Below are 25,032 nucleotides of genomic sequence, written 5' to 3'. Positions count from 1 at the left end.
AGATCAGTAATAAAGATAGGGTGGTATTGATAGAAAGCTAGGGTGGTGTTTGCATAAAGATAACTGAGTGGAACAGGACAGTCTGAAAACAGGACTGAGGGAGAAATGGTTTTTATGGTCGACTACCTCCAAACAATAGGCAAAGCTCCCAAAGCCTGTACTCTGAACCACTCAGCTTATTATGTCTTTACTAGATCATTTGGTTCTTACAAGCTCTCTCAGGTAGGTAGTAATATTCTACTACTATAGATAGATGAGAACGGAGAGCTTACACAGATAAAGTTGAACATCTTCTGGGTGGTACCATTTGAGAAACAATGGGAAATATTTCCATATTCCCAAGTAACTCTCCATAGAAAAACACTCTTGTTATACTGTAAGTCACATTAACAAGCAGAGCATGAGGGCTGCAGTCTGGCTTCTTTATATCACAGACTGAGAAGACATAGGGCTCTTTGTTTGCTCTCTAATGTTTAGTATAATGCCTAGATATTTTAGTTAGGCCAAGTTAGGCTATGTTGTAGTTAAGAATAGACCCCAAAACCTTAGTGGGTTAATGCACAGATATTTTTCTCTTGTTCATATAATATCGGCTAATGTCCCACGCTACTCCTTTCCAGGTGGCAATTGGGGGACCCAAGCTACTGTTATCTTAAAGCTGTACCTTCTGGAGGATGTGACCTTTGGTTTGTTGTAGTAGGAAAAAAGATAGAAGGTCACATACTGACTCCTAAATCTTGGTGGAGAACTAACGCATGTCACTCCCAATTCCTGCCCATATAACCCTGTAGTATAACCCTGTCTATCTTTCAGCAACTGGGAAGTGTTGGGAGCCCAGGGAGAGCAGTACCTGCCTCTGCCATCTTGGCTGAGAGCATGCTTTGATGAACCGTGTTGGATAAACTAATAAGCAAATCTGACACTGGGTAAAAATGACAGAATATAAGGTTTAAATCGCAGTACTCCTAGAATCTTGGAACAGCTTTCACTTCAGAGCCATGAAAATGCACCTGTCAACAGGAATGATGAAAGTAGACCTGCCATTTATTGACAACCTACTATAAGGGACAGTTCTAGAAACTTTACATGACTATAGGGTTCAGCCTTACAAGGATTCTCATGTGAATATTCTTCTTTCAGAAACTAGTTTTTCATGGAAATATGGTGAGTAACTAGCAAAGCTGAGATGTGAGCCATTAGCCAAGTCACAAAGCATGTGAAAGAGTATCTTCTCTTCTGCACTGCTCCCTCAGCCTGTCTCCAAAGCTATCTGAATAATAAAATTATCCTATTATCCGGAATAGAATAAGGATATCCTCAACCTTTCAAAACACCATGTAAACACTTGTACCAGTCTCCCAGTGTGCCTTGATTGCCTCTATCCCACTATAGAACACACACTGTACAGCATGGCTGGCCTTCAAAACTCTACTTGAAAGACATTTGTTTGGAACTCAGAACATGTTTTGCCATGGAAAGAATGCTACTAAAATAATGATTGTATCCTCAGATGACTGAAAATACCCACTTGGTTCACAAAGTAGCAGAAAATTGGCGTATTTGCGATGCAAGTGACTATAAAGCAAACTTACTATATTGCTAGTCATTAACCAACACTGAGAACTGAAAATTGTGTAATAAATGGTTTCTGTTATTTGTCATGAACATTAATGGTGAGGAACAGCAGTCTTAATTAGAGAAAGAAAGAGCTCGCTGGAAATTTTGAAAAAGACTCTTAGATGCCTCTGAGGGTATTTTCAAAGGCTTTTGAAGTTCTTTGTGAGGTCTAATGTGATTTTAGCATATTTTGACCTTTTGTTTTTTTTGCTTCTTGACACAGGGCCTAAGTAACATGGATTTCATCCACCATAATGGAATTATTTTTGGTTTACAAATGGGCAAGGGAAGGGAATAGAAGAGATTAGGGAGAAGGAAGAAGGAATGAGAAAATCAGCCAATAGTTTGGAGCCCCTGAGGAAGGAGGAAGAGGAATTCTTATGGAAGATGGCTTTTGATTACTAGGTCTGGAAGCAGGGAAAAGAGGTGTTCTGAGAATCTAGTCCTCTCCTCGAAGGTAGATGAATTGTCAAATAATTCCCACTGGAGCCATAAGGTGACACCACAGAGCCAGAACAGCTTGAAAAAAAAAGAAAAAAAAAATAAGATTGGGGAGAAGGAGCCAAGGCAGGCTGTGAGCACTGACTTGTTAGCAGATATGTCTAAATAATGTGCCACTTCCCTCTTTTGCACTTTTTGGCTACGAAGTAAATGCTGAACTAGAATGCTCACATGACTTCATCTATCCAGAGGCCTTTGTGTTTATGGGAAGCACAGGAGAGGATCTGAAGGACCTCAGCTCCCTCTGGTGCCTTTGAATTTAATATGGATTAAACTGAAATATGCAAAAACCCATACCTTTTCATATGAAGGAACTGAGTTTTAGAGAGAAGCAATGCCTCCACTGATAGAACTATTGTCAGTCACCTTCTCCTCAAAGCAGACTCCCTGCAGCTGTCACAAACACCAGTGGACGAAGCCAGTTTATTTAATATGTCCCACTTGAAGTGCAGCCTCCTTTGCTGACACTGGCTAAGCAGAATCTGCAGGAGTGGAGGAGGAGGTGGAATGATGGCATCAAGTGTAATAAAGTGAGTTTCTAGGATTCTTTGCTCTGTGCTGAGAAGCTAAATGAGCCAGTTCGGAAAGAGCACTGAGTGTGGAGGAAGGAGACCTGGGCTCGTTTCTTAATCCTGCCGCGAAGCTCAGGCATGCCTCTCCTCTCTGAGGTCTGTCTCAGCTCCATCAAGGGCAACTGTTTTGTCTTCCAGTGCTGATGGACAGGATCTGTGGTCATTATGGCCTGAGGAGGCAGGACAGCCTAATTTAGGTCACAACACTCCAGAATGAGACTCCCATAAATATGTCCCCTGACCCAGAACCTCTCAAACTCTTTTGACCCATGACACACAAAGCTCCTAGAGTCAAATTTGTTTGATTTAGTCCCAAGAACCCAAACATCACAATCCTCGTGATAGAACATGTGTACAGTTCAAGAGAAGACGTTTCAGTACTGGGAAGGAAAACAGGCAGATGAGAGAGGTGGAGGGCTAGTGGGCTGACAAGGAAGAATTATTCTTATACAGAACAGAATAAAACAAAGACATGACCATCATGTTGTGGAAGGAAGGGGTCCTGGGTCCTTGGCTCACAAAGTGTGAGGGCTCAGAAAGAGGCCAGAGCTGATCCTGGGCTGGAGGAGACCAGGAGTCAATTCTCGCAGCATCTAACTGGAATGGTGCCTGTCAGACCCACACTGGGCCCCTTGTTCCCTTCCTGACAGACACATCCTTGGTTTCCTCAGGCCACCCCCGTGTCAGGAACATTCTGGTTCCACTTTTACTCTGAGGACTCACTTGCTGTTTGTTATTGGGAATCCAAGTCCTGCCCCTTACCTCATCTCCCCACATTGGGATCTCCCTGGGTGCTCATCTTCCCCAGTTCTAGTGGCTTTTTCCATTCCTGGGATGATTGCCTTCTGCACCAAGGCTCACAGGGTCCCTGCAGCTCTGGGCCCCTGATCCTTCGGCTAGCATCCAAGCCATTACCAGAAACTTCTGTGGCTGTAATCTCTTTGATAACTCAGCTGACTCTCTGTTCTTTGAAGTCACTATCCTTGAGGCTGAGGAAGAGTCATCCCACGTAGGATGAAATTCCGCCAGCCCTTGAGCCGTTTAGTGTCTCCAACCTTGTTCCCAGAATGCAGCCTTGATGTTATCTCTGCCATTCCAAAGAAACTTGGCATGAGTTTTAGGAAAGTGTCAGGGCTCTTGAAGGACACATCCGGTCGTGCCAAAGATAGGTACCTTAAGGTGAGTCATCAGGGGCAGATTTTTGTCCCCCACCCCCCTGCCCACCCTGTCTCCACAACCTGCCCTGAGATCTTCACCCTGAGATTTCCCTTCCATACAGACACCAACAATGAGAGTGCAGAGTTCCTAATCCCATGAATTATTTGAGATATTCAAAAGAAATCAACTTCTTATGTAGCTGAACTGTATCAGGTCAGATTGCAACACTGAAGAAAGCAAGGTCTTCCTTAAGATGCCCATGAGCTCCAGTCCGAGTCTAGTGTCAGGGAAAAGAGTTTGAACATTAGACTGTTTAGCAACAGGTACCAATGAAGGTCTCTGCCTTTTCACTTTCTTGTCACTGGTCTGCTAATTGTACCTAGTTGTTTATTTTGCTATTAAAAAGAAAAAAGAGCCTGAGAAGGTAAAAGAGGAAAAATGAACCAATGTTCTTAGAATGGGATCTGTTATTTGGTCAATGTGCAAAAAAAAAAATAAAAAAATTAAAAAAAAATAAAGACTTTCATCATTTTCCTCCTGTCTCTTAGACAGTTGGAGTAGAAACAAACAGAAGAAAAAAACACTGGAATGGAAATGAACTAAAATGAGAGTACAAGAAAACTAGGAGATAACGTCAATCTTCTCTTTAATTTCTGGTGTTTTCTAGTCTTGTACGGACGGGTGCAGACTGAAATACACAAAAACATACTGTGCTAAATTCTTCCCTCCCAAATTTAAGGAAAAGCTTTGAACAGCCAAATTATCTTTCTTTTTGCCTCTAAGTCTGACATTGTTTCTTTAATAAGAATGATAGACTACTAAGTACTCTACTAAGCTCACATGTTATAACAACAAAAAAATGCACAATTATATTTTTTGGATCTACAAAGTGATTTTAAATTCAATATAACATAATTTATTTGAGCAACTAGTTTGCTTTTCACTCTTGAACTGAAAATGGAGAACTTCATCTTTAGAAGCCACCAAGAGACAGGATTCCAGAACCCCACCTCCTATAGTAACTTACTGCCCAATCTTTCACAAGATATTCATTTCCTACACCTCATTCTCTTCAAATGAAAAACAGGGGAGATTAATACCCCATTAATTCTAATATTTCACAGGGAAATTGAGAGACACTACTGGATAGAAGAAAGGCTAAAGAAAGATTATAAAAGGTATGAAATCAGATAAAATAGTGTTTGCTATATATAAGGATGTTGGGATTAATGCTTTATTTCTAAGCAGGGTTCCAACCTTATTTCCAAGCAGTTTTCAAATGACATAGTTTACTCTATTCAAGGCAAGTAATTTGGAGTGAGTCTGAGCCATTTCTCCTGGATTATACATAAGCTTTGTGTAGTTTCTATACTAGAAATATTCAGGAGAGCATCTGTGAGGTTTTAATATACAGGATATCGGGAGTTAAAACTTGGTGTGGGGAATTCTCATCCAGTAAAGCAGAGAGATGACATACAGAGAAATATTCATTCCAGTAGTGGACATTTACGAATGTTTACTCAATGTCATGTACAATCCTAAAGTCTAAGGATAGAGTGTGTTCAGAGTCCCAGGGTTGATGTTTTTCTAGGAGGATTCACAGGGCTCAGCATACAGTTGAGGCTCTGATTTATTATAGTGAAAAGATTGAAAGCAAATTTAGCAAAGGGAAAGGATCACAGGACAAAATCTGGAGGAAACCAGGTATAAGCTCCCAAGAGTCCACTCCCAGTGGAGTTAGGCAGGATGCACTTAATTCCCCCATTCCTGCGTTGTAAGAACGCATGTACAGAGCTGTCTACCAAAGCTCATTAGAGACTCAAAACTAAGACTTTCATGCTGGGAGATGGTCATTTGGTCACTCTGTACCAATATCCTAGACTCCCAGAGGGAAAGCAGGTGTTCAGCATAAATAATGCTGTTTGTACAAACAGTTCGCATGCAAGGAGCCATTCTTATCAGGGACCCTGTTAAGATGCAAGTTCATGGACACCAGCCAAGGTCTAACCTTGCAGGCAGGACTTAGAAAAATAGCATTCTCGGGCCTGCTATATTAATTCATTTATGCACACAGAAGTATAAATGTGTAATTGAAATATAGTTGGATCAATGTAATGATTGATTGGACTAAGGTTTATTGATCCTTCAAGGGTTGGGTAGGAATGAGTTAAGTGAGGTACAGATGCTGTGCTTTGTCAGACTCAATTCAGCAGCAGAACAGCTTCCTGCCCACCCAATGACAAGGCTGCCTATGAAAAGCTCTGCAGCTGTGGTCCACATTCCTCATCCTTTCCTCCATCTGTAACCTACACATCCCAGTGGCTCTTTTTTTCTGTCATATAATTTTCTGTTCAGCCCCTTGGGTTAATGTTACGGGGCTACTTCTCTTTTTGACTTTACTGGGTTTGGGCTTAGCTCAGGATACCCTCAGGCCAGTTCTGCTCCTTCTCTACCTCAGCCAAGATATCCAGCACCTCACGTTGTTACATCTGGACCTTTGGCCCCTTGCCCATTAATGGAACTAAACCCATTCCCGTTTGAAGTTCTAGTTCCTGGGACCTTTCCCTTTCTTCAGTCAATCACTTAAAAGCCTTCTAGTTTTTCTTGCAGTCTTAGGCTCAGAAGGGAGTTGGCTGGAGCTTGAAACTTCGGGTTTCTCAGCTTTTCCTTCTGGAATCCTTTCATGTAGGAGCTCTATGTGCTGTGACTGACGATAGCCACTGCAGTAGCCAGCAGTGACTGATCCCACAGTCCTTGCTCCTGTTAAAAAAATGAACTAATGACCTCAAACTCTGCCCTCTTTCTTCTTTCTGGGACAATTGTATCAGAAGTACCAAGCTCCAGGTTTATAGGTTCAGACTGGATGGGAATAAATAGAAGCAACATATGCCATTTTTTTCTGGCCTCAACATTATAAAAAATAACAAAGAGATAGGTAATGATATTTTGTTGTCCTAATGATATAAAGGAATATGTTTAATGTTCCGGTCAAGGAGTGAACAAAAAAAACCCCCAGCTGCCTCCCCCGCCCCCATTTCACCCACAGCCTCAGGTAATTCAAATATCTGAGGTTCCTGGGAGCTCCCATTAGTACCAGTTCATTCCCTATTTTTCTTCTTGGGGAAAAGCCAACAAGAAATGAGTCTAGTGAAGCAGTTAGGAAGCAGGACCTGGAAAACTCCAAGTGCTATGATATGGACGCGTTGAAAGACCAGAGGCATGAACAGGCTTGCATTTTAGATTACCTCAGGAAGCTGCAGGGAGATGAGATGGAGAGCGGGTCTGGAGGCAAGAAACAAAATAAAAAAGTTTTTTGGTAATAATCTCTTAAGAGGTGGTAGGGTCTCAACTTGATCTAGGGCAGTGTGCACTTTGTAGGGGATGGACATGAGGCTCCCTGCCTTCTGGCTTAGAGATCATGTCCTGGACAGTAATTCCTTTAAATTAAAGAACAAGGGAGACCAATATTGCACCCCAGCAATTTCACACCACAGTCCCCCTTTACTCTCTCTTTTACATCTGAAGTGCTCTTATGAGGTTTGGTTCGGTTTGTTTTTTTGAAGGTCCAGAAATGCCATTGGTGTGTTTGAAAGACTTTAAAGCACATGCCCGAGAGCGGCTGTCCAAGTCATCTTGGGATTTTATTGAAGGAGTGGCTGATGAAGGCATCACACGGGACGAGAACATTGCAGCATTTAAAAAGTCTGTTCTTTCATATTCTTCTTATTGTTAAACTAAAGTGCATTGGTTGGGAGCTCCTTAGATATTGGTAGTGCTGGCTTCTGCCTCCGAAGAAGAAGGAATAATCAAGATATAGTAATATGGGTTTTTGTTGTGGTGATTTTTTTTGAGGGGGGGTTAGGAGAGGCAGAGGGGGAAGAGGGTTGGAGAGAAGATGGAGAGAGAATTTATCTTAGAACAAACACAAGTGAGTCATCCTTCCTTTGTATTTCAGTAATTTTGCAACCCGAAAAGATAAGACAGAGTCCCAGGAAGACCAGCCATAGGGCAGGAAGCCTAGATGCTCTGAGCTCATAGACTTCTATCTTGGAGGAGAAAATGTAAGACAGGAGAGTGGATTTGGGTTTGGAGAAAATATGAAACCCAGCAAGTCTCCAGGATGAGAGAAGATTGTTTTAAGGGAAAATAGGTAGACTTGAAAAACAGGGGATAGAGCATGGATCAGCCAACAATAGCTACAAACCGAGTCTGGTTCACCACCTATTTTTTGTTTGTATTGGAAAAAAACTGGGAATGGTTGTGCATTTTTACCCATTTGGGGCAAAAAGCCAAAAGAAGAAGATATGTAAAACTTATAGATGTGTCACTTAGAAATGGGATACAGTCTGTGGATTGCACTGTTAAAGAATCTCATCATTGTGAAAACATTGTAGAGTGTATTTATACAATAAAAGATGGATCCAGTGTCACTAGGGGATGTAATCTTATGTGATCTTTCTCATATATGGGGTCTATTGTTGACTGAATCATCATTATATGGCACATGACTACATATAAACTTCAAATCCTAGTATCCATAAATGAAGTTTTTATTGAAATACAGTCATACTTAGTCATGTACTATTGTCTGTGGCTACTTTTTTACTTTAAGAACAGAGATGAATAATTCTGATGGAGACCATCTAAAATTCTAGAATATTTACCATGTGACTCTTTAAAGAGAGTTTGCCAACCCCTGTGATAGAAAAGTCAGGAGAAAACTGCAAAAAGGAACACCAAGTGAACATTCTATTCTGTACTTTCATACTTAGCTGGAACAACACTGGGCACTTTAAATGCTCCATCTCAGTTTGTCTTCACAAAAAAATGTTAGTAAATTAAATCATGACTCCTATTTCACGGATGAAGTAACTGAGACTCACTTACTCAAGTTTGCCAATGAGTATTTTGAGAAACTCTAAGTTTTTGAACAGAAACAATAATAATTCACGAAAAACTAAAAGTTTGGGAGGCTCAGTTTAGGAGGCTCGGTCTTCACTCAACTTAAAATTATATCTTACAGGTGTATTTATTTATAATTCTCCTACCTTTTTCTAAAGTAGTACTTAAGTCAAATAATCAAATGAATCAGCATCCTCCAACAAAGCCATGATTATTTTCTGGTATGTGTCTTCTCTCAGTGGCTCCTTCATACTTTCTAGGGAATTCTTTCTTTCCCAGAAGGAAATGAGCCTGGAAATTCTCTCTTCTTTCCCTTTCTAGTCCTTGTTATGATGGATCAATCAAGTTGTCCAACCACTGAAGACCCTAGTCAGGCAGGCACCCTTAAAAGACACAGACTCTGCAAACAGAAGGCGGGGCCTGGCATGGAGCGTAGTGCACTAGCAGTTTAGAGAGGGTGGGGTTTGTGTGGAACTGGACATTGGGATCAGATGAGGCCCCTGCAGGACCTACACTGCTTACTCAGGATCCGTCAAGTGAACTCACCAAGGATTCACAGGATCTAGACTGGCTTAGACCTGCACCAGGAATCAGGGGGCCCCATCATGCTGAAGCATAATCACACCAATAGAACTTTTGTCTACCACAGAATCCGCCTCCGTCCCCGGTACCTGCGAGATGTGTCAGAGGTGGACACCAGGACCACAATCCAAGGGGAAGAGATCAGTGCCCCTATTTGCATCTCGCCCACAGCCTTCCATGGCATTTTCTGGCCCGATGGAGAAGTGAGCACAGCCAGAGGTATAAACTAACCCCATCTCAAGGCTTCCTTTCCAGAAGGCCAGATGTGTTCAGGAGGCCTCCTCAGAACAACAGCAGGGAGCTTTAGGACTCCTCATAGAAAGGCCTTAGGGACATCAATCTGACTGGAAGGTGGGAAAAGGAATGCTTAAAGCTGTTGGTATGTCTTTTTACCTAATGCTGAGAAAACACCCAGCACTCGTAATAGCAAACAGAGTGAAGGGAGGACCACAGATAAAGAGGAGTGTGCTAAGATCCCACCAAGTTGTCACTCAGAAGAAGGGTGCTGGCCTGATGAACCACACTATCTTTGGGGAAAGGAATACTCCATGAGTAGATCCTGAGGATGACCCCAAGAGTAGGTCTGTCTGGCTCTTTAGGGATCAGGTATGGGGCTGAATGATGAATGTCTGAATTAAGTGAAGAGAAAATTATGACATTAGGTTCTAACACAAGGCCCCGTAGTTTTCTCTTGTGTAAATGTTCCATTTCCCTTCTCCTCAATTGACCTTGTCATCTTCTTTAACAAAAAAAAATAGTTTGTTTTTTCTGTGTATTTATCCTTCCTAGTAACTTCCATGTCTTCCACCAATACCAATAATAATAATAATATTAATATCGATAATAAAAATGAGAAGAGATGGGAATAAAAATTCTCTTAAGATTCTGTAATCTTCACTCTAGGCTGAATCTGTTGGGGTTTTTTTTTGTTGTTGTTGTTGTTATTGTTTTTTAGTTATCCAGAGTTTCTTTGGGGTCTTTTCCTTTGACTCCGTGATACAGAGATAACAAGTCCAAGTATTCTAGAGCTAAAAGTAACATAGCCAGGTCTGGCTGAATTGAAACATGAATTTCCTATAAGAATTTGAATAGTTTATTAAATCTACACAGTTGAAGGTATTGGTTTGAGAATGAGGTACCTCCCATTGACATGAGATATTGGTATTAATTTTTGGTCAGTCCAAATTTTCTGCCATGGTTTGTAACATTAGTGACATTAACCTGTTGGTGAAGCTCCCTGAAGGACTGAATGTAGGAAGTGAGAAATACTCAATTCTGCGGTAGTGGTGATGTCAATATCATCACCATTGTCACCATCAACCTCCTTATCACTGGCATCTGTGCAGTATGTCACTTTGCAATTTAAACAATGCTTCCGTATCTAGTATGTTATTTAGTCTCCCAACAAAAGACAGATATTATTCTTTCCCCTATTTTATGGATAAAGTAAATGAGACTCAAGGTCACACAGCAAGGAAGCAGTAGTAGAGCCAGTATTCCTCTATTTGTGATATCATGATGTTTCTACTCCACAGTTTAGGCTTTTCCACCAGAATCGTGTTTCCCTTCCTCTGGCCTCTGTAATTCTCTTCCTTCATTAAGGGGAATTCATAAGAAGCCTCCTTTCTTATCTGAAGACTGTAATATATCCAACATGGTTCTGGGGATTAAATGATATCTCTAGCTGGAAACATTTTATGATAGGTCACAGGACTTGTAAGACAGATGGTACAGAAGAGGGACAAGAACAGCTTTAGGCCTCTCCATCTGATCAAACTGTCTCCAGTCCCTGCCCTACAGGGAAACAGAAGGAAGTCAAGTTTTATCTTCACATCCAGGACAAGCTGGCCAGGGGCAGTGTGGACTCCTAGGGCCTCTCACAACAGTCCAGAATTCCTGTGCTCTCCAACCTGAGTCATGTCCTTTGCTTTGCAGCTGCCCAAGCAGCCGGCATCTGTTACATCACCAGCACATTTGCCAGCTGTACCCTTGAAGATATTGTCGCTTCTGCTCCCCAAGGCCTCCGATGGTTCCAACTCTATGTGCAGTCAGACTGGCAGCTAAACAAACAGCTTATCCAAAGAGTAGAATCCCTGGGTTTCAAAGCTTTGGTGATCACAGTGGATGCACCCATAATTGGCAAAAGGCGAGAGGACATTAGAAATCAGTTCGACCTGATGAAGAGCTTACAGCTAAAGAATCTTCAGTCACCTACGGAGGTAGGAAAGATATCAGATTCAGCTTGCAGGCAGTACAGAAGCCAAAATTCCTTCCTTCTTTCCTCCTTCCCTCCCATCTTCCTTTCCATAATTACTTTTTTTTTTGAGTGCCTGTCCTATGCCAGACACTAGGGATGCAGCTGTTCAAAAAGAATATCTGATTTATTCTCTGTAAACAAGCAGAAAACAAGACCAATATTCTCACTTCTGGAGCTTCCCAACTTGAACACTTCTGAACACCAGCAGTATTCAGGCCAGAACTGGATGTTGAGAAATAAGAAATCCCTGGAAAGGAATTTAGCAGGATTAGGAGAGTAAATTAATGTCATCCAACGTTTTCTACATCCAGGCATACTTAGGAGAAGATAATTGTAGATAGTACACATAGATAAACTAGTTCTCTGAAGAGGATGTTCACGGTCAAGATGACTGGCCATCCAGTTTAGTCTAGCCCAGGCTCCACCTTGCCAAAACTAAGGAGTCGGTATCTCTGCACACTTAGAATATCACACTCTGGAACATCAGAGTGCTGCACACTCATCTGCTTGGAATCTTTGAATGAAGTGACTACTTAATTAAGTGGGCACTTCCTTCATTAAAATTTTATATTTGAATGGGATGGAGTACTCCAGAGAGGGAATACCATGGTAAAGTTGGAATCCCTTGACTGACTGTCATAGAGGTGGTAAGGACAGCCTTTTCAGCCAATGGGCAGCTGTGATACCCAGCCGAGATACTCAGCAGTTCTCCTTAACCACAAATTGACCATCAGGTACTCTGGAAACTTTATCAAAAAATTAGGTACATTAGGATTTATGGGTATTTGATGCTCATAGTGAGTCAACTGTAAATATTGGGAAATAACCTGAGTTAGGATTCTTGAATTATTGCTTAAGTCTTAGCCTGTGAATATCTCAACCATAAAATGTCACACTGACCAGTAAATATGTCTGTTTATCGGTTTCATATTATAAACTCTGAATTCTTTGTAAAAGGATCTTATCTTATCTTTTTTTAATCTTTTTTGTGTCCTCATATTTTAGCATAATTATTAATCAAGGACATAACCAGTGGTTAATGAATAAGCAACTGAAGTAAAAAATTCTTTCATACAAATTTTGTTGGGAAAAACAGAAGCATTTTGGATTTCCTTCTTTTTCTTTTCAAGCTTATAAACGGCAGCTCTCCAAATGCGCTTCTTCTTTGGAATACGTCAAGCAGTCTTACAGGAGTTCAGGACTAAGACTTGGCTTTTTATTCCCCACAGAGAAATTCCGTGCCTTGTACCCAGGCGCCTCCCATCAGTGCATCTTTCTGCTGGGATAACCTCTCTTGGATTCAGAGTATAACTCAACTCCCCATCATCCTCAAAGGGATTTTGACAAAAGAGGATGCAGAGTTAGCAGTGGAGCACAATGTCCATGGCATCATTGTTTCTAACCATGGTGGGAGGCAGCTTGATGAGGTCCCTGCTTCAGTAAGTAGGACGATCTCAGAGGGAGGGAAGGAGGTGTGACTGTGAAGCTGTGTGTGTGTGTGTGTGTGTGTGTCCACCTCAAAACCCTCTGTGCAATCTGGTGCCCTTCCCCTCTCCCTTACCCTAGTGCCCCCATGATCTTAAGGACTGTTAATCATTACAGTAGTCTAGTTGTACCAGACTATTTTTTTTACAAGTGTTGCAAGTATTATCTCTATGTCTTTTGACAGTGCTACAAGTCAGGCATATCCTTATTTTACAGATGGGGATACTGGATTTAAAAGATGTCAAGTAACTTGTCTAGTTCACATGGATAACATGGTTGAGGTGGAATCAGAGAGATTTTTCAAAGGAATGAAACTTCCCGCCTACTGTAAAGCATTCAGATTGAAGACTGCATGTCTGCATAGATTATAACCCCATGTTTTCCCATCTGATACATCCCAGGAAGGGGCAGTGCTCACTTAAGCTAATAAGTAACTGTCTTGCACATTAAAACCCCAAATCACCCCCAATGAATTCATTACTAAAATCTACAACAGCCTATAATTTTCTTCCCAAACCCATGAACTTATGTTCATTATAGATGGGGTTTATAAGAAGATAACAAGGAGAAGGGAGGCAGAATATTTAGATATTAAAAAGAATATTTAAATGGGAATTAGTTGTTGATTTATTTTCATGGAGATGTGTATATTATCTTTTTTCAAAAGGTTGTTTTATTGCTGTTTGACTTGTATTAAGAAAGGGAAGTGAAGCTTTTTTATCCTAAGCTTTTGGGGAGCAAAACATGCACATAAATTATAAAATACACATAAGAAAAAAGAAAAAGATAAAAATCACCCAAATTTCATCTCTGTTATTAATGTCAATATTTTTGTTACTTCTTTTCCATTTTGATATAATTATACAAGCATGGCACATATTTTATTCTAGTTATGATCCCATTCTTATGGATGTACATGATGGTGGGATTCACTGTGCTGTTTTCATATATGTACATGGGAAAATTATGTCAGATTCACTTCACTTTCTTTCCTTTTCCTATTTCCCCTCTCTTCTCTTCATCCCCCATTGTCTAATCTATTGAACTTCTCTTCTTCCCCTCATCCCCCACCCTTATTGTGGGTTAGCTTCCACACATCACAGAAAACATTTCACCTTTGGATTTGGGGGTCTGGCTTATTTCACTTAGCATGATAGTCTCCAGATGCATCAATTTGCTGGCAAATGTCATAAAGTCATTCTTATTTATGGCTGAGTAATACTCCCAATTCTTGACCTATAACCGTAAGAGAAAGTGGGTCTGCAGTGCACACATTGAGCTCTCAACCAGCTCCTGCAAGGATGCCCAAGGGCCTATTTCTCACACATCCAGCCATTAACAGAACAGAGAATGCAAAATCCTTGCAGGTCTCCTGAATTGCCCAAATGTGCTTACCAGATAGAAGCAGAAAGCAAGAGCCTACCACCCACAAGCAGCAAGCAGGGTAGGAGGCAGCTACCATAGGTGTCAGGCTCTCATTAATCCATTTAGCTAGTCCTACTCCCTTGGGAGGACTGATTAATGAGTGTAGAAAGAGACCAACTAATATCCCACTGTACTTCCTCAATAGAGAACAAGAACTGGCTAACACACTGAGCCAGAGAGAGATTTAGGAGCATTCCTCCCTCAAACTATGCTGATCAACCATTTTTTTTTTTAAATCATTCAAATACAAGTTCATCCAGGGACAGCATCCAGAGTAGTGTGAGGCTAGTGAGATGCTCCCCTGGATTCCAAACTTTAAGCAGGTACTAAAGGACTTAGTAAGATAAATATTTCAATACACTATTTAAAAAAATTGAAAAATCAATGCAAAAGAATCTGCAATGAACAAGATATCCATATTTTAAATAAAGACAGGATCTGCCCCCACATCTACATAACCCTGTCTCACTTATTTCACCTTGATCCTTACTCTGGATCCAGGAACATTTTATTTATACAAATAAATCTTCACAAATCAGAATTTACCTTTTTTTTGTTTTATTAAATGTTTTTACTATTACATTATAATTATACATAATAGTGAGAGTTATTTTAATATAATAACACATGCATGGAATATAACGTTTTCCATTTCGGTCCCTAGTACTTTTTCTTTCCCTCTACTCCTTTTACTACTTGTTCCCCTTCCTCTCTCTACTGGTCTTTCTTCTATTTATTGATCGATTTTTAAATTAGTGCTTCATAGATATACATGAAGGTAACATTCACTGTGGTGTATTTTGTATGTACATATAGCATCATTTGGTCAATTTCTTTCTGCAGATCCTGCCTTTGTTTGTTTAAAATATTTCAATATCATTTATCTGAGATTTTTTTTTTTTGGTGCCCTCATAAGTTTTCTGCCTGTGGCAAGTCCCTTACTCTCCCCTGGCTGATGCCAGCCCTATAATACCTGATATATTTTGAATATAGATCCCACCTCTATGAGGTTCCATATCTAATGTCCTTGTGTTTCTAGGGAACAAGATAAGTCAGCTGTTGTCCTTGGGAGTCTCCAATGAACATCCTGATCTGGCCTATTAAAAACAAACTCTAAAAACCACACTGTACCCTTGGCTGAAATTCATTCCCTCTTCGACTTCCAAACTTATTGTCAATTCCCTTGTCCAATATGGCTAGAGGGGTTGTCTGTACAAATACTTTTATTTCTTTTTCACAACATCATTGAAATATTCCAAATAATACTTGGACATGAATTTTCTCTGGTTGTTCTATGTGAGTCCAAAATATATTCAATTAACCCCTCTGTTTGTAAATTAAAGCACAAATTTTCTCACTAGTTTATTAGGCTGCTCAGTCTCAAGCCAGGTAGAATTCTGATGAGTTCCTCTGCAACAGAAGGCCCACTAGAGCCCAATTTCAAGTCCTCTTTTCTGGCATCCCTCAGTGAAGCACGAACAAGAACCCTGAGGTAGTTCCGAACTCCCTCCCCAGGATCCTCTTGCTAAAATCCTGAGGGGCCTGCTACCATCCTCCTCATAGACTTGGAAGTGCCAGGAGCCTGGAGTGGCCCTGGGCATCTTGTAGAGTCAAGGCCTGTCAGCCTCAGTGGCTGGAAATGAAGTGATTAGATAAGATAGAAAATTCAGGGGAGAAATGCAGCCACAGTGATAAGCTGCTTTTGTTCTGTCTTTGGAAGGCTTGCACTTGACTTTCACAACACTGCTGTTGCATTCTTCTTTCCATTTCTCAGATAAACTGTGAGGGAGTTAGGGACCAGGTGGCCAAACTAGTGGAGGGCACCTACCCCCCCACCCACTCCCTGAAAGTCAAAAGAGAAGTCCCTGCAGTCACATGTCTGTCTCCTTTTCAGATTGATGCTCTGTCAGAAGTGGTGTCTGCTGTAAAAGGGAAAATTGAAGTGTACCTCGATGGTGGGGTCCGAACTGGTACCGATGTGTTGAAAGCTCTGGCCCTCGGAGCTAAGTGCATTTTTCTTGGGAGACCAATCCTCTGGGGTCTTGCCTATAAGGTAAGAGTGGCACAGTGTGAATCATTGGGAAGATACAGAGATTCTTGCTCATTTTCATGCTTTTCTGTGGTTCATCCTCCACCCTCACCACTTTTCGAGGTGCCCGAGGATAATCACCTCTCCTACACATGCCCTCTGATGCGTGCCACAAACTTTCAAGAGCTCTCATCTCTAACTTTTCCTTATTGCTTTCATTTCTTCCCCAGATAATTCTAATGTCCTAGATATTCTTCCACATCCCTGCCATAGTTCTCACTATATCCACGGTTCCTACCCAGCAGATGGTCAGAATGTTCCTTCAAGTCTCTTTTGGGGCCTCTGCCCTTTCTGTCTTGGGAGCAGGGTGAAGATGGTGTTGCGGAAGTTTTAAACATTTTAAAAAATGAGTTCCACACTTCCATGTCACTTATAGGTAAGTTTTTATTTTTATTATTTTTTTTTTCTGGATTTGGGGCTTTAAGTGGGAGATCTGTAGAACAGAAGCAAGAGCCTTTCCCTTGAATGAGTCCTTTCCTAGCTGTCCAGAAGAGAGAACAGGGAAGAACTGTCCTACACAAAGATCAAGCACTATTCTCTGCCAGTGGTAACCCAGAACTTTCCTCAAGATCATTGCAATTTCTGGAGAGGGTCACCTCTGTCTCTAATTTCCTGATTCTGTGTTCAGTTCACAGGCTGTCTACAGATCCCATGCCTGTTGTTTGTGTTCGATTCGATCAACCCAGAAACTCAACCCTTTTATTTGTTTCTATTTTTAGAAAAAGATTCTCTCATTGGTTAATATTTTGGTAATAGATTTTGCTAATATTACGTTTGGGAGGCGAAGGTGTATAAATCATAGATATGGAAAGAATGTGAAGTTCAAAATCACACTGATTGTTATTAAGTTCTTTCAGCCTTCGCATTACTAGGGACTTCTTTTTGTCTACCCGTGTCCACAACTCTCTAGTCCCACACCACCATGCTAGCTTCTCTTTCTCCCTTCTTTTTTCACTTTTTGTCTGAAAAGACTCTTTTGAATTCCTGTATGCAATCTCTACTATAGTCCCATTTTGCATATTAATTAAGATCTTCTGCTAAAAAAGATCTTTTTCCTTTGACAGAATTTTGCATTAAAAGCAGCTGGTGTAGGGGGGACTCAGCCCACCTCCTACACTATCCCTGAGTCTGTCTCTCCTTAGAAATTGCTTTCAACATCCTGCACCTTATCAAAATTTAGATAAAGTTCAAAGATATCTACAGTACACAAGGATGATTTTTTTAAAATATTAAAATAGAGTTTTTACCCTGACATTTTGAAATGTTGAAACATGACATGGTATGGCATCATAAAATAATTTCCAATGTAATCAGAATTAAATGATTCATTCTGTGCACATAATATTTTATCAGGGACTGGGAATATAGGTCAGTTGGTAGAGTGCTTGCCTTGCATGCACAAGACCCTGGGTTCAATCCCCAGCACAACACACAAATATATATATATATATATATATATATATATAATTTAGGAAGACAAAAGTAGATCCAACTACATTGTCACTTCTAGAGAATTATGACAATTCTAGAAGGAAGACAATAAGTTAGGGTGGAACCCAGAAGAATAGGTTGCTTTGTAAGTCAACAGACATGAAAACACCTACTATTCCTGGGCTAGACACTTTTCTGCATGAGCCCCTAAATCATCATCTTTTTCCCAATGCATCATCCCATGCCTGTGAAATGAGAGAACCAAGCTTTGTAACCATCTGTGGTTCTTTTAGGCTGTCGGTCAGTTGCTGAAATCAATCGTGACCTGATCCAGTTCTCCAGGTTGTAAGGAACCACTGAGACTGCCTGCAGGAGGAAGGCAAGCCCCCTTCACGCTGTGCAGTGATGTCCTGCCCGGGCTCCATCCTGTCCAGTGGCTCATGCCCTGCCTCCTCAAATTCTTCATCCCTGTGCTTTTCAGTGCTCCAAACCCCCAATCCTCCTCAAATGTCCCCTTCTTTGCCTCCCTGCCTTTCATACCTTGTTCTCTTGGCTAAAATTCTCCCTGAAATAAAATATCTTTAAAAAGCAGGTTGGCAATGATCGAAACAACTAGCGTGTTATATTTTTCACATATCCTATGCATCTCTAGGAAATAACTGTGGAACTTTGTACTCTAGAAAGAGAGACTATACATACACACCCCCCCCCCATTACACTTCTATTTATATACAGTAGGAAATTTGTAGAGTTAGGGATGTTGTCTCTGGAGACAAATGGATTTCATAGTCTGGGCTGCAGCTCTTGATCTCTCAGTATTTCTGTCTTTGCATGCAATGGGAATTATACTACCTGTCACAATAGGTTGGGAGAAAGATTAAGTAGGATAATATGTCTTAAGTTCAGAATACAATCCTCAGCAACTAGAAATTTAAGAAATAATAGCTATTATTATTATTGTTGAATAATTTTCTACTGATCTTTCAAAACCTTGTTCAAATATCACCAAATCTTACCTGGGACTACTTGCTCCCTGCCTCTTATGTATGTACTTTATGCTCCCATGATTACAACCTTTATTGAAACATATTATATTTATCTATTTGCATGTCTTTCTATACAAATAAACTATGAATGGCTCCAGACCAAAAAAAAAAAATTTTAAACATTGTATGCTTAATACTGGGCTTGGCAAACAGTAGCATCTCAATGAACATTTGTGGGTGATAGATTATAGATAAAAGGATAAAAGAAAGATGCAGAAATGAATATATGTCATACCAAAGTAAACGAGACCGGTAGTCAGCTAGAATATATTTCTAGAACAGAAGCACTCATTTGAATAAGACCTAATGCTTAAAGACATCAAAAAATTAGGAAAGAAAACCTATGTCCTATATAAATAGTCTAGAACAAGTTTCCCCATGTCTTTTTTGTTGTCTACATTCTGTTCTCCATGTAGATGCCTGAGAGATTTCCTGAGGGCTTTTTTTTTTAAAGCAAAAATCTGTATCTTGCCTATAAAACCTTTATGGTTTCCCATTCCACTTAGTATAAACTCTAAACTGATCCTCAGGTCTCTGAGGCACTGCAGGATCTGCTGAACCCGACATCTCTTTTCTTAATCATTCCCCCTTCCCTCAGTATGCACTAGCCATATTGACTTGCTTTCTATTCCTTAAACAAGCAAAATTCTTATCTCTGGTCCTTCACATTTATTATTTCCTGTACATAAAATGTCATTTCCCATCCTCTTCCCATGGTTGACTCTTTCCTGATGTTTAGCTCTCAGTTGAAACGTCACCTCCGGAAGGAGGTAAGATTCCATCCAATCTAGAAAAGACTGTACTCATCTAAACACTCATCTTCCCTAATTAACCTTCTTTTTTTGCTTGCTGATTATTATCTGCAAGAGCAGAGGAAACTTAGTCTAGTGCAGTGCCAGGTTCCCAAGAGCCTAGAATCATGTCTAACACCATAGAGGGCTTTGAGTAAGTATTTATTAAATGAATTATCCTAGGAAGTCAAAGACTGATCACACTATATTGTTGTATTTAGAGAATTATGGCAATACCCGAGTTAGAATGGAACCAAGAGGCATGGGTTTCTGCCTAAGCCAAGAGACATTCAGAGTTTCTACAATTCCTGGACTAGATGCTTTTCTGCATGAACCCATGCCCTTTTATAGCTCCACTTTGCCCAGTTTATCCCACATAACTAAGGGCTGGTCAAGGGATCATTAAGGTGGGAAATCCTGAAAGAGAAAACAGACCCACAGCAGTCTCCCTGGTTATATCTGCTAATGCTATTTACCTAACCCAGATACATGCATGTGGCCTACATTACCTACATACCTAGAAAGAGAAAGTAAGATGTGGTGGCAAGAGGTATATTCCTACTTACTCATGACTAGGGCATGCTCAGAATCCAGAAAGAGGAATAAGTGAACATTCCGACTCCAAAATCACCATTTTATTTCATTTTTTTGTTATTTTTTAGATGTACATGATAGTAGAGTGTATTTTGACATATTATACATACATGCAGTATAGCTTATTCTAATTAGGTTGTGTTCTAATTGTGATTATACATAGTATGGTATAATACTGGTGATGTATTCATAGGAAAGTTATGTCCTGTTCATTGCACTCTTGTTCCTATTCCCATCCCCACTTCTGTTCATTCCTGTTTGTCTATTCCAATGAACTTCTATTCTTCCCTCTTCCTGCCCCTTATTGTGTGTTAGTATCCCATATCAGAAAGAATATTCAGCCTTTGGTTTTATGGGATTGACTTATTTCACTTAGCATGATAGTCTCCAGTTCCATCCACTTACTGGCAAATGCCATAATTTCATTCCTGTTTGATGTGGAGTAATAGTCCATTGTGCAGATATGGCACATTTTCATTGTCCATTCATCTGTTGAAGGGCACCTGGGTTGGTTCCATAGCTTAGCTATTGTGAATTGAGGGGCTATAAACAATCATGTGGCTACATCACTGTAGTGTGCCGACTTTAAGTCCTTTGGGTATATAAAGAGGACTGGGATAACTGGATCAAATGATGATTCCATTCCAAGATTTCTGAGGAAACTCCATACTGCTTTTCAGAGTGGTTGCACCAATTTGCAGTCCCACCAACAATATATGAGTGTATCTTCCCCCCCACATCCTCACCAACAATTATTGTTACTTGTGTTCTTGATAATTGCTATTCTGATTGGAGTGAGATGGAATCTCAGTGTGGTTTTAATTTGCACTTCTCCAAGTGCTAGAAATGCTGATCATTTTTTTCATATGTTTGTTGATTATTAATATTTCTTCTTCTGTGAAGTGCCCATTCAGTTCCTTTGCCCATTTATTGATTGGGTTGTTTGGGGGTTTTGGTGTTAGGTTTATTTAAGTTCTTTAAATATCCTGGAGATTAATGCTCTGAGGTGCAGGTGGCAAAGATTTTCTCCTATTATGTAAGCTCTCTCTTCATGTTCTTGATTATTTACTTTGCTGTGAAGAAACTTTTTAGTTTGATACCGTCTCATTTATTGATTCTTGATTTTACTTCTCGTGCTTTAGGAGTCTTGTTGAGGAATTTTGTTCCTAAGCCAACATGATGAATATTTGCCTACTTTTTCTTCTAGTAGACACAGGGTCTTTGGTTTAATGCCTAGGTCCTGTTCTACTTGGAGTTGAGTTTTGTGCAGGGTGAAAGACAGGGGTTCAATTTCATTTTACAACATATGGATTTCCAGTTTTCCCAACACCATTTGTTGAAGGGGCTATCTTTTTCTCCAGTATATGTTTTTGTCACATTTTTCTAGTATGAGATAAATGTATTTATGTGGGTTTGTCTGTGTGTCTTCTATTCTGCTCAGTTGGTCTTCATGTCTGTTTTGGTGCCAATACCATGCCATTTTTTATTACTATAGCTCGGTAGTATAATTTAAGATATGGTATTGTGATACCTCCTGCTTCAATTTTCTCACTGGGAATTACTTTAGCTACTCTAGACCCTTTATGTTTCCAAATTAATTTCATGACTTCTTTTTCTATTCCTATGAAGAATAACATTGGAACTCTTATTTATTTATTTATTATTTATTTATTCAAGTTTATTATACATGAAAGCAGATGAATTTCAATTTATAGTACACATACAGAGCACAATTTTTCATGTCTCTGGTTGTACACAAAGTAGAGTCACACCATTCATATCTTCATACATGTACTTAGGGCAATGATGTTCATCTCATTCCACCATCTTCCCTACCCTATGTACTTACCCTACTCCTCCCTCCCCTTTGCCTATCTAAAGCTCCTCCATTTCTCTCATGCTCCTCACTGCCCCTCATCCCCAATATGGATCAGCATCCACATATCAGAGAAAACAGTCAGCATTTTTTTTATTGGCTTACTTTATAATATTCCCCAGCTCCATCCATTTACCTGAAAATGCCATTATTTTATTCCCTTTTAATGCGGAGTAATATTCTATTGTGTATATATACCACATTTTCTTTATCCATTCATCCACTGAAGGACATCTAGCTTGGTTCCACAGTGTAGCTATTGTAAAGTGCGCTGCTATAAACATTGATGTGGCTGCATCACGGTAGTATGCTGTTTTTAAGTCCTTTGGGCATAAACTGATGAGTGGGATAGCTGGGTCAAATTATGGTTCCATTCCAAGTTTTTCAAGGAATCTCCATACTGCTTTCCATCTTGGCTGCACCAATTTGCAGTCCCACCAGCAATGTATGAGTGTACCTTTCACCCCACATCTTCGCCAACACTTATTGTTGTTTGTGTTCTTAATAGCTGCCATTCTGACTGGAGTGAGATGAAATCTTAAGAGTAGTTTTGATTTGCATTTCTCTAATTGCTAAAGATGTTGAACATTTTTTCATATATTTGTTGATTGATTGTATATTATCTTCTGAGAAGTGTCTGTTAAGTTCCTTGGTCCATTTATTGATTGTGTTATTTGGTTTTTTTTCGGTATTAAAATTCTTGAGTTCTTTAAATATCATAGAGTTTAGTGCTCTATCTGATGTGCATGTGGTAAAAATTTGTTTCAATTCTGTAGACTCTCTATTCACCTCACTGATTGTTTCTTTTGCTGAGAAAAAGCTTTTTAGTTTGAATCCATCCATTTATTGATTCTTGATTTTATTTCTTGCACTATGGAAGTCTTATTAGGGATGTTAGGGCCTAATCCAACATGATGAAGATTTGGACCTACTTTTTTTCTATTAGGCAAGGATCTCTGGTATAATTCCTAGGTCCTTGATCCACTTTTAGCTGAGTTTTGTGCATGGTGAGAGATAAGGGTTTAGTTTCATATTGCTGCATATGGATTTGCAGTTTTCCAAGCACCATTTGTTAAAGAGGCTATCTTTTCTTCAATATATGTTTTGGCACCTTTGTCTAATATGAGATAACTGTATTCATGTGGGTTTGTGTCTGTGTCTTCTATTCTGTACCATTGGTCTACTAGTCTATTTTGGTGCCAATACCATGCTGTTTTTTTTAATACTGCTCTGTAGTATTGTTTAAGGCCTGGTATAGAGATGCCATCTTCTTCAATCTTCTTGCTAAGGATTGCTTTGGCTATTCTGGATCTCTTATTTTTCCAGATGAATTTTATGACTATTTTTTCTATTTCTATGAGAAATGTTATTGGGATTTTGATTGGAATTGCATTAAATCTGTATACTGCTTTTGGTAGTATGGTCATTTTGACAATATCAATTCTGCCTATCCAAGAACTAGGGATATCTTTCCATCTTCTAAGGTCTTCTTTAATTTCTTTCTTTAGCATTCTGTAGTTTTCATTGTAGAGGTCTTTCACCTCTTTTATTAAGTTGATTCCCAAGTATTTTATTTTTTGAGGCTATTGTAAATGGGGTAGTTTTGCTAGTTTCTCTTTCAGAGAATTTGTTACTTATATACATAAATGCCTTTGATTTATGGGTGTTGATTTTGTATCCTGATGAATGGTTCCCTTAAGTAGTATGAAATGCCCATCTTTATCCCTTTTGATTAACTTTGGCTTGAAGTCTACTTTTTATATGAAGATGGAGACCACTGCTTGTTTCTATACTCTATGTTAGTGGCATGATTTTTCCCAACCTTTCACCTTCAGTCTGTGGATGTCTTTTCCTATGAGATGATCTCTTGGAGAAAGCACATTGTTGGGTCTTTTAAAATCCAACCTGCCAGTCTATGTCTCTTCATTGGTGAGTTTAGGTCATTAACATTCAGATTATTATTGAGACATGATTTGTATTTCTGATGATTTTTGTTTATTTTTGGTATTTAACTTAAATGGTTTCTCCTTTAATTGGTTTTTCCTTTAGTGTAATACCTCCCTTTGATGATTTTTATTGTTGTTTTTCATTTCCTCCTCATGGAATATTTTGTCAAGGATGTTCTTTGGTGCAGGCTTTCGAGTTGTAAATATTTTTAACTTTTGTTTATCATGGTAGGTTTTTATTTTGTCATTGAATCTAAAGCTTAATTTTGCTGGATTTAAGATTCTTGGTTGGCATCCATTTTCTTTCAGAGCTTGGTATATGTTATTCCAGGATCTTCTAGCTTTCAAGGTCTGGGTTGAAAAATCTGCAGATAACTTAATTGGTTTTCCCCTATATGTAATCTGAAAATTTTCTCTTGTGGCTTTTAAAATTCTCTTCTTATTCTGTATGTTAGGCATTTTCATTATATAATGTTCCTTGGTGTGGATCTTTTGTGATTTTGTACATTTGGCATCCTGTAAGAATGAATTTTCCAATTTATTCTTCATGTTTCAAAATTTTTCTGATATTATTTCATTGAATAGATTGTTCATTCCTTTGGTTTGGAATCCTATGACTTCCTCTACCCAATAATTCTTAAATTTGGTCTTTCTATGTTATCCCATAATTCTTGAATATTCTTCTCACGGTTTCTTACATGTGGACTACATTCTTTTCAAGATTTTATAATTTGTCTTCAATGTCTGAGGTCCTGTCTTC

At 39.5% G+C, this 25,032-nt stretch overlaps 1 protein-coding gene across 9 annotated transcripts in view; it reads left to right on the top strand.

Annotated features, from left to right (window-relative positions):
• Hao2 (hydroxyacid oxidase 2) overlaps positions 1-25,032 on the top strand; it is a 54,877-nt gene that overhangs the window by 817 nt on the left and 29,028 nt on the right. For 2 of the 9 annotated variants that reach the window (XM_046458190.2, XM_058583587.1), the window contains exons 2-8: positions 4,973-5,026; positions 7,412-7,550; positions 9,400-9,551; positions 11,268-11,551; positions 12,819-13,028; positions 16,394-16,552; positions 16,895-16,964. In XM_046458190.2, coding sequence (XP_046314146.1) covers positions 7,420-7,550; positions 9,400-9,551; positions 11,268-11,551; positions 12,819-13,028; positions 16,394-16,552; positions 16,895-16,964 — 1,006 coding nt within the window. In that variant the 5' untranslated portion in view covers positions 4,973-5,026; positions 7,412-7,419. Of the gene's footprint in view, positions 1-4,972; positions 5,027-7,411; positions 7,551-9,399; positions 9,552-11,267; positions 11,552-12,818; positions 13,029-16,393; positions 16,553-16,894; positions 16,965-18,312; positions 18,611-25,032 lie in introns of those variants that run through there. The other 7 variants (XM_046458189.2, XM_046458188.2, XM_046458194.2 and 4 more) reach the window with 5 other exon arrangements.

Source organism: Marmota monax, unplaced genomic scaffold, assembly GCF_021218885.2.
Source record: "Marmota monax isolate L192 unplaced genomic scaffold, Marmota_monax_Labrador192_F-V1.1 WCK01_AAM20220418_F8-fsc00087, whole genome shotgun sequence".
NCBI lineage: Eukaryota > Metazoa > Chordata > Mammalia > Rodentia > Sciuridae > Marmota > Marmota monax.
Note: the sequence above shows the minus strand (reverse complement) of the source record. Positions and strands in the feature narration are given on the sequence as shown.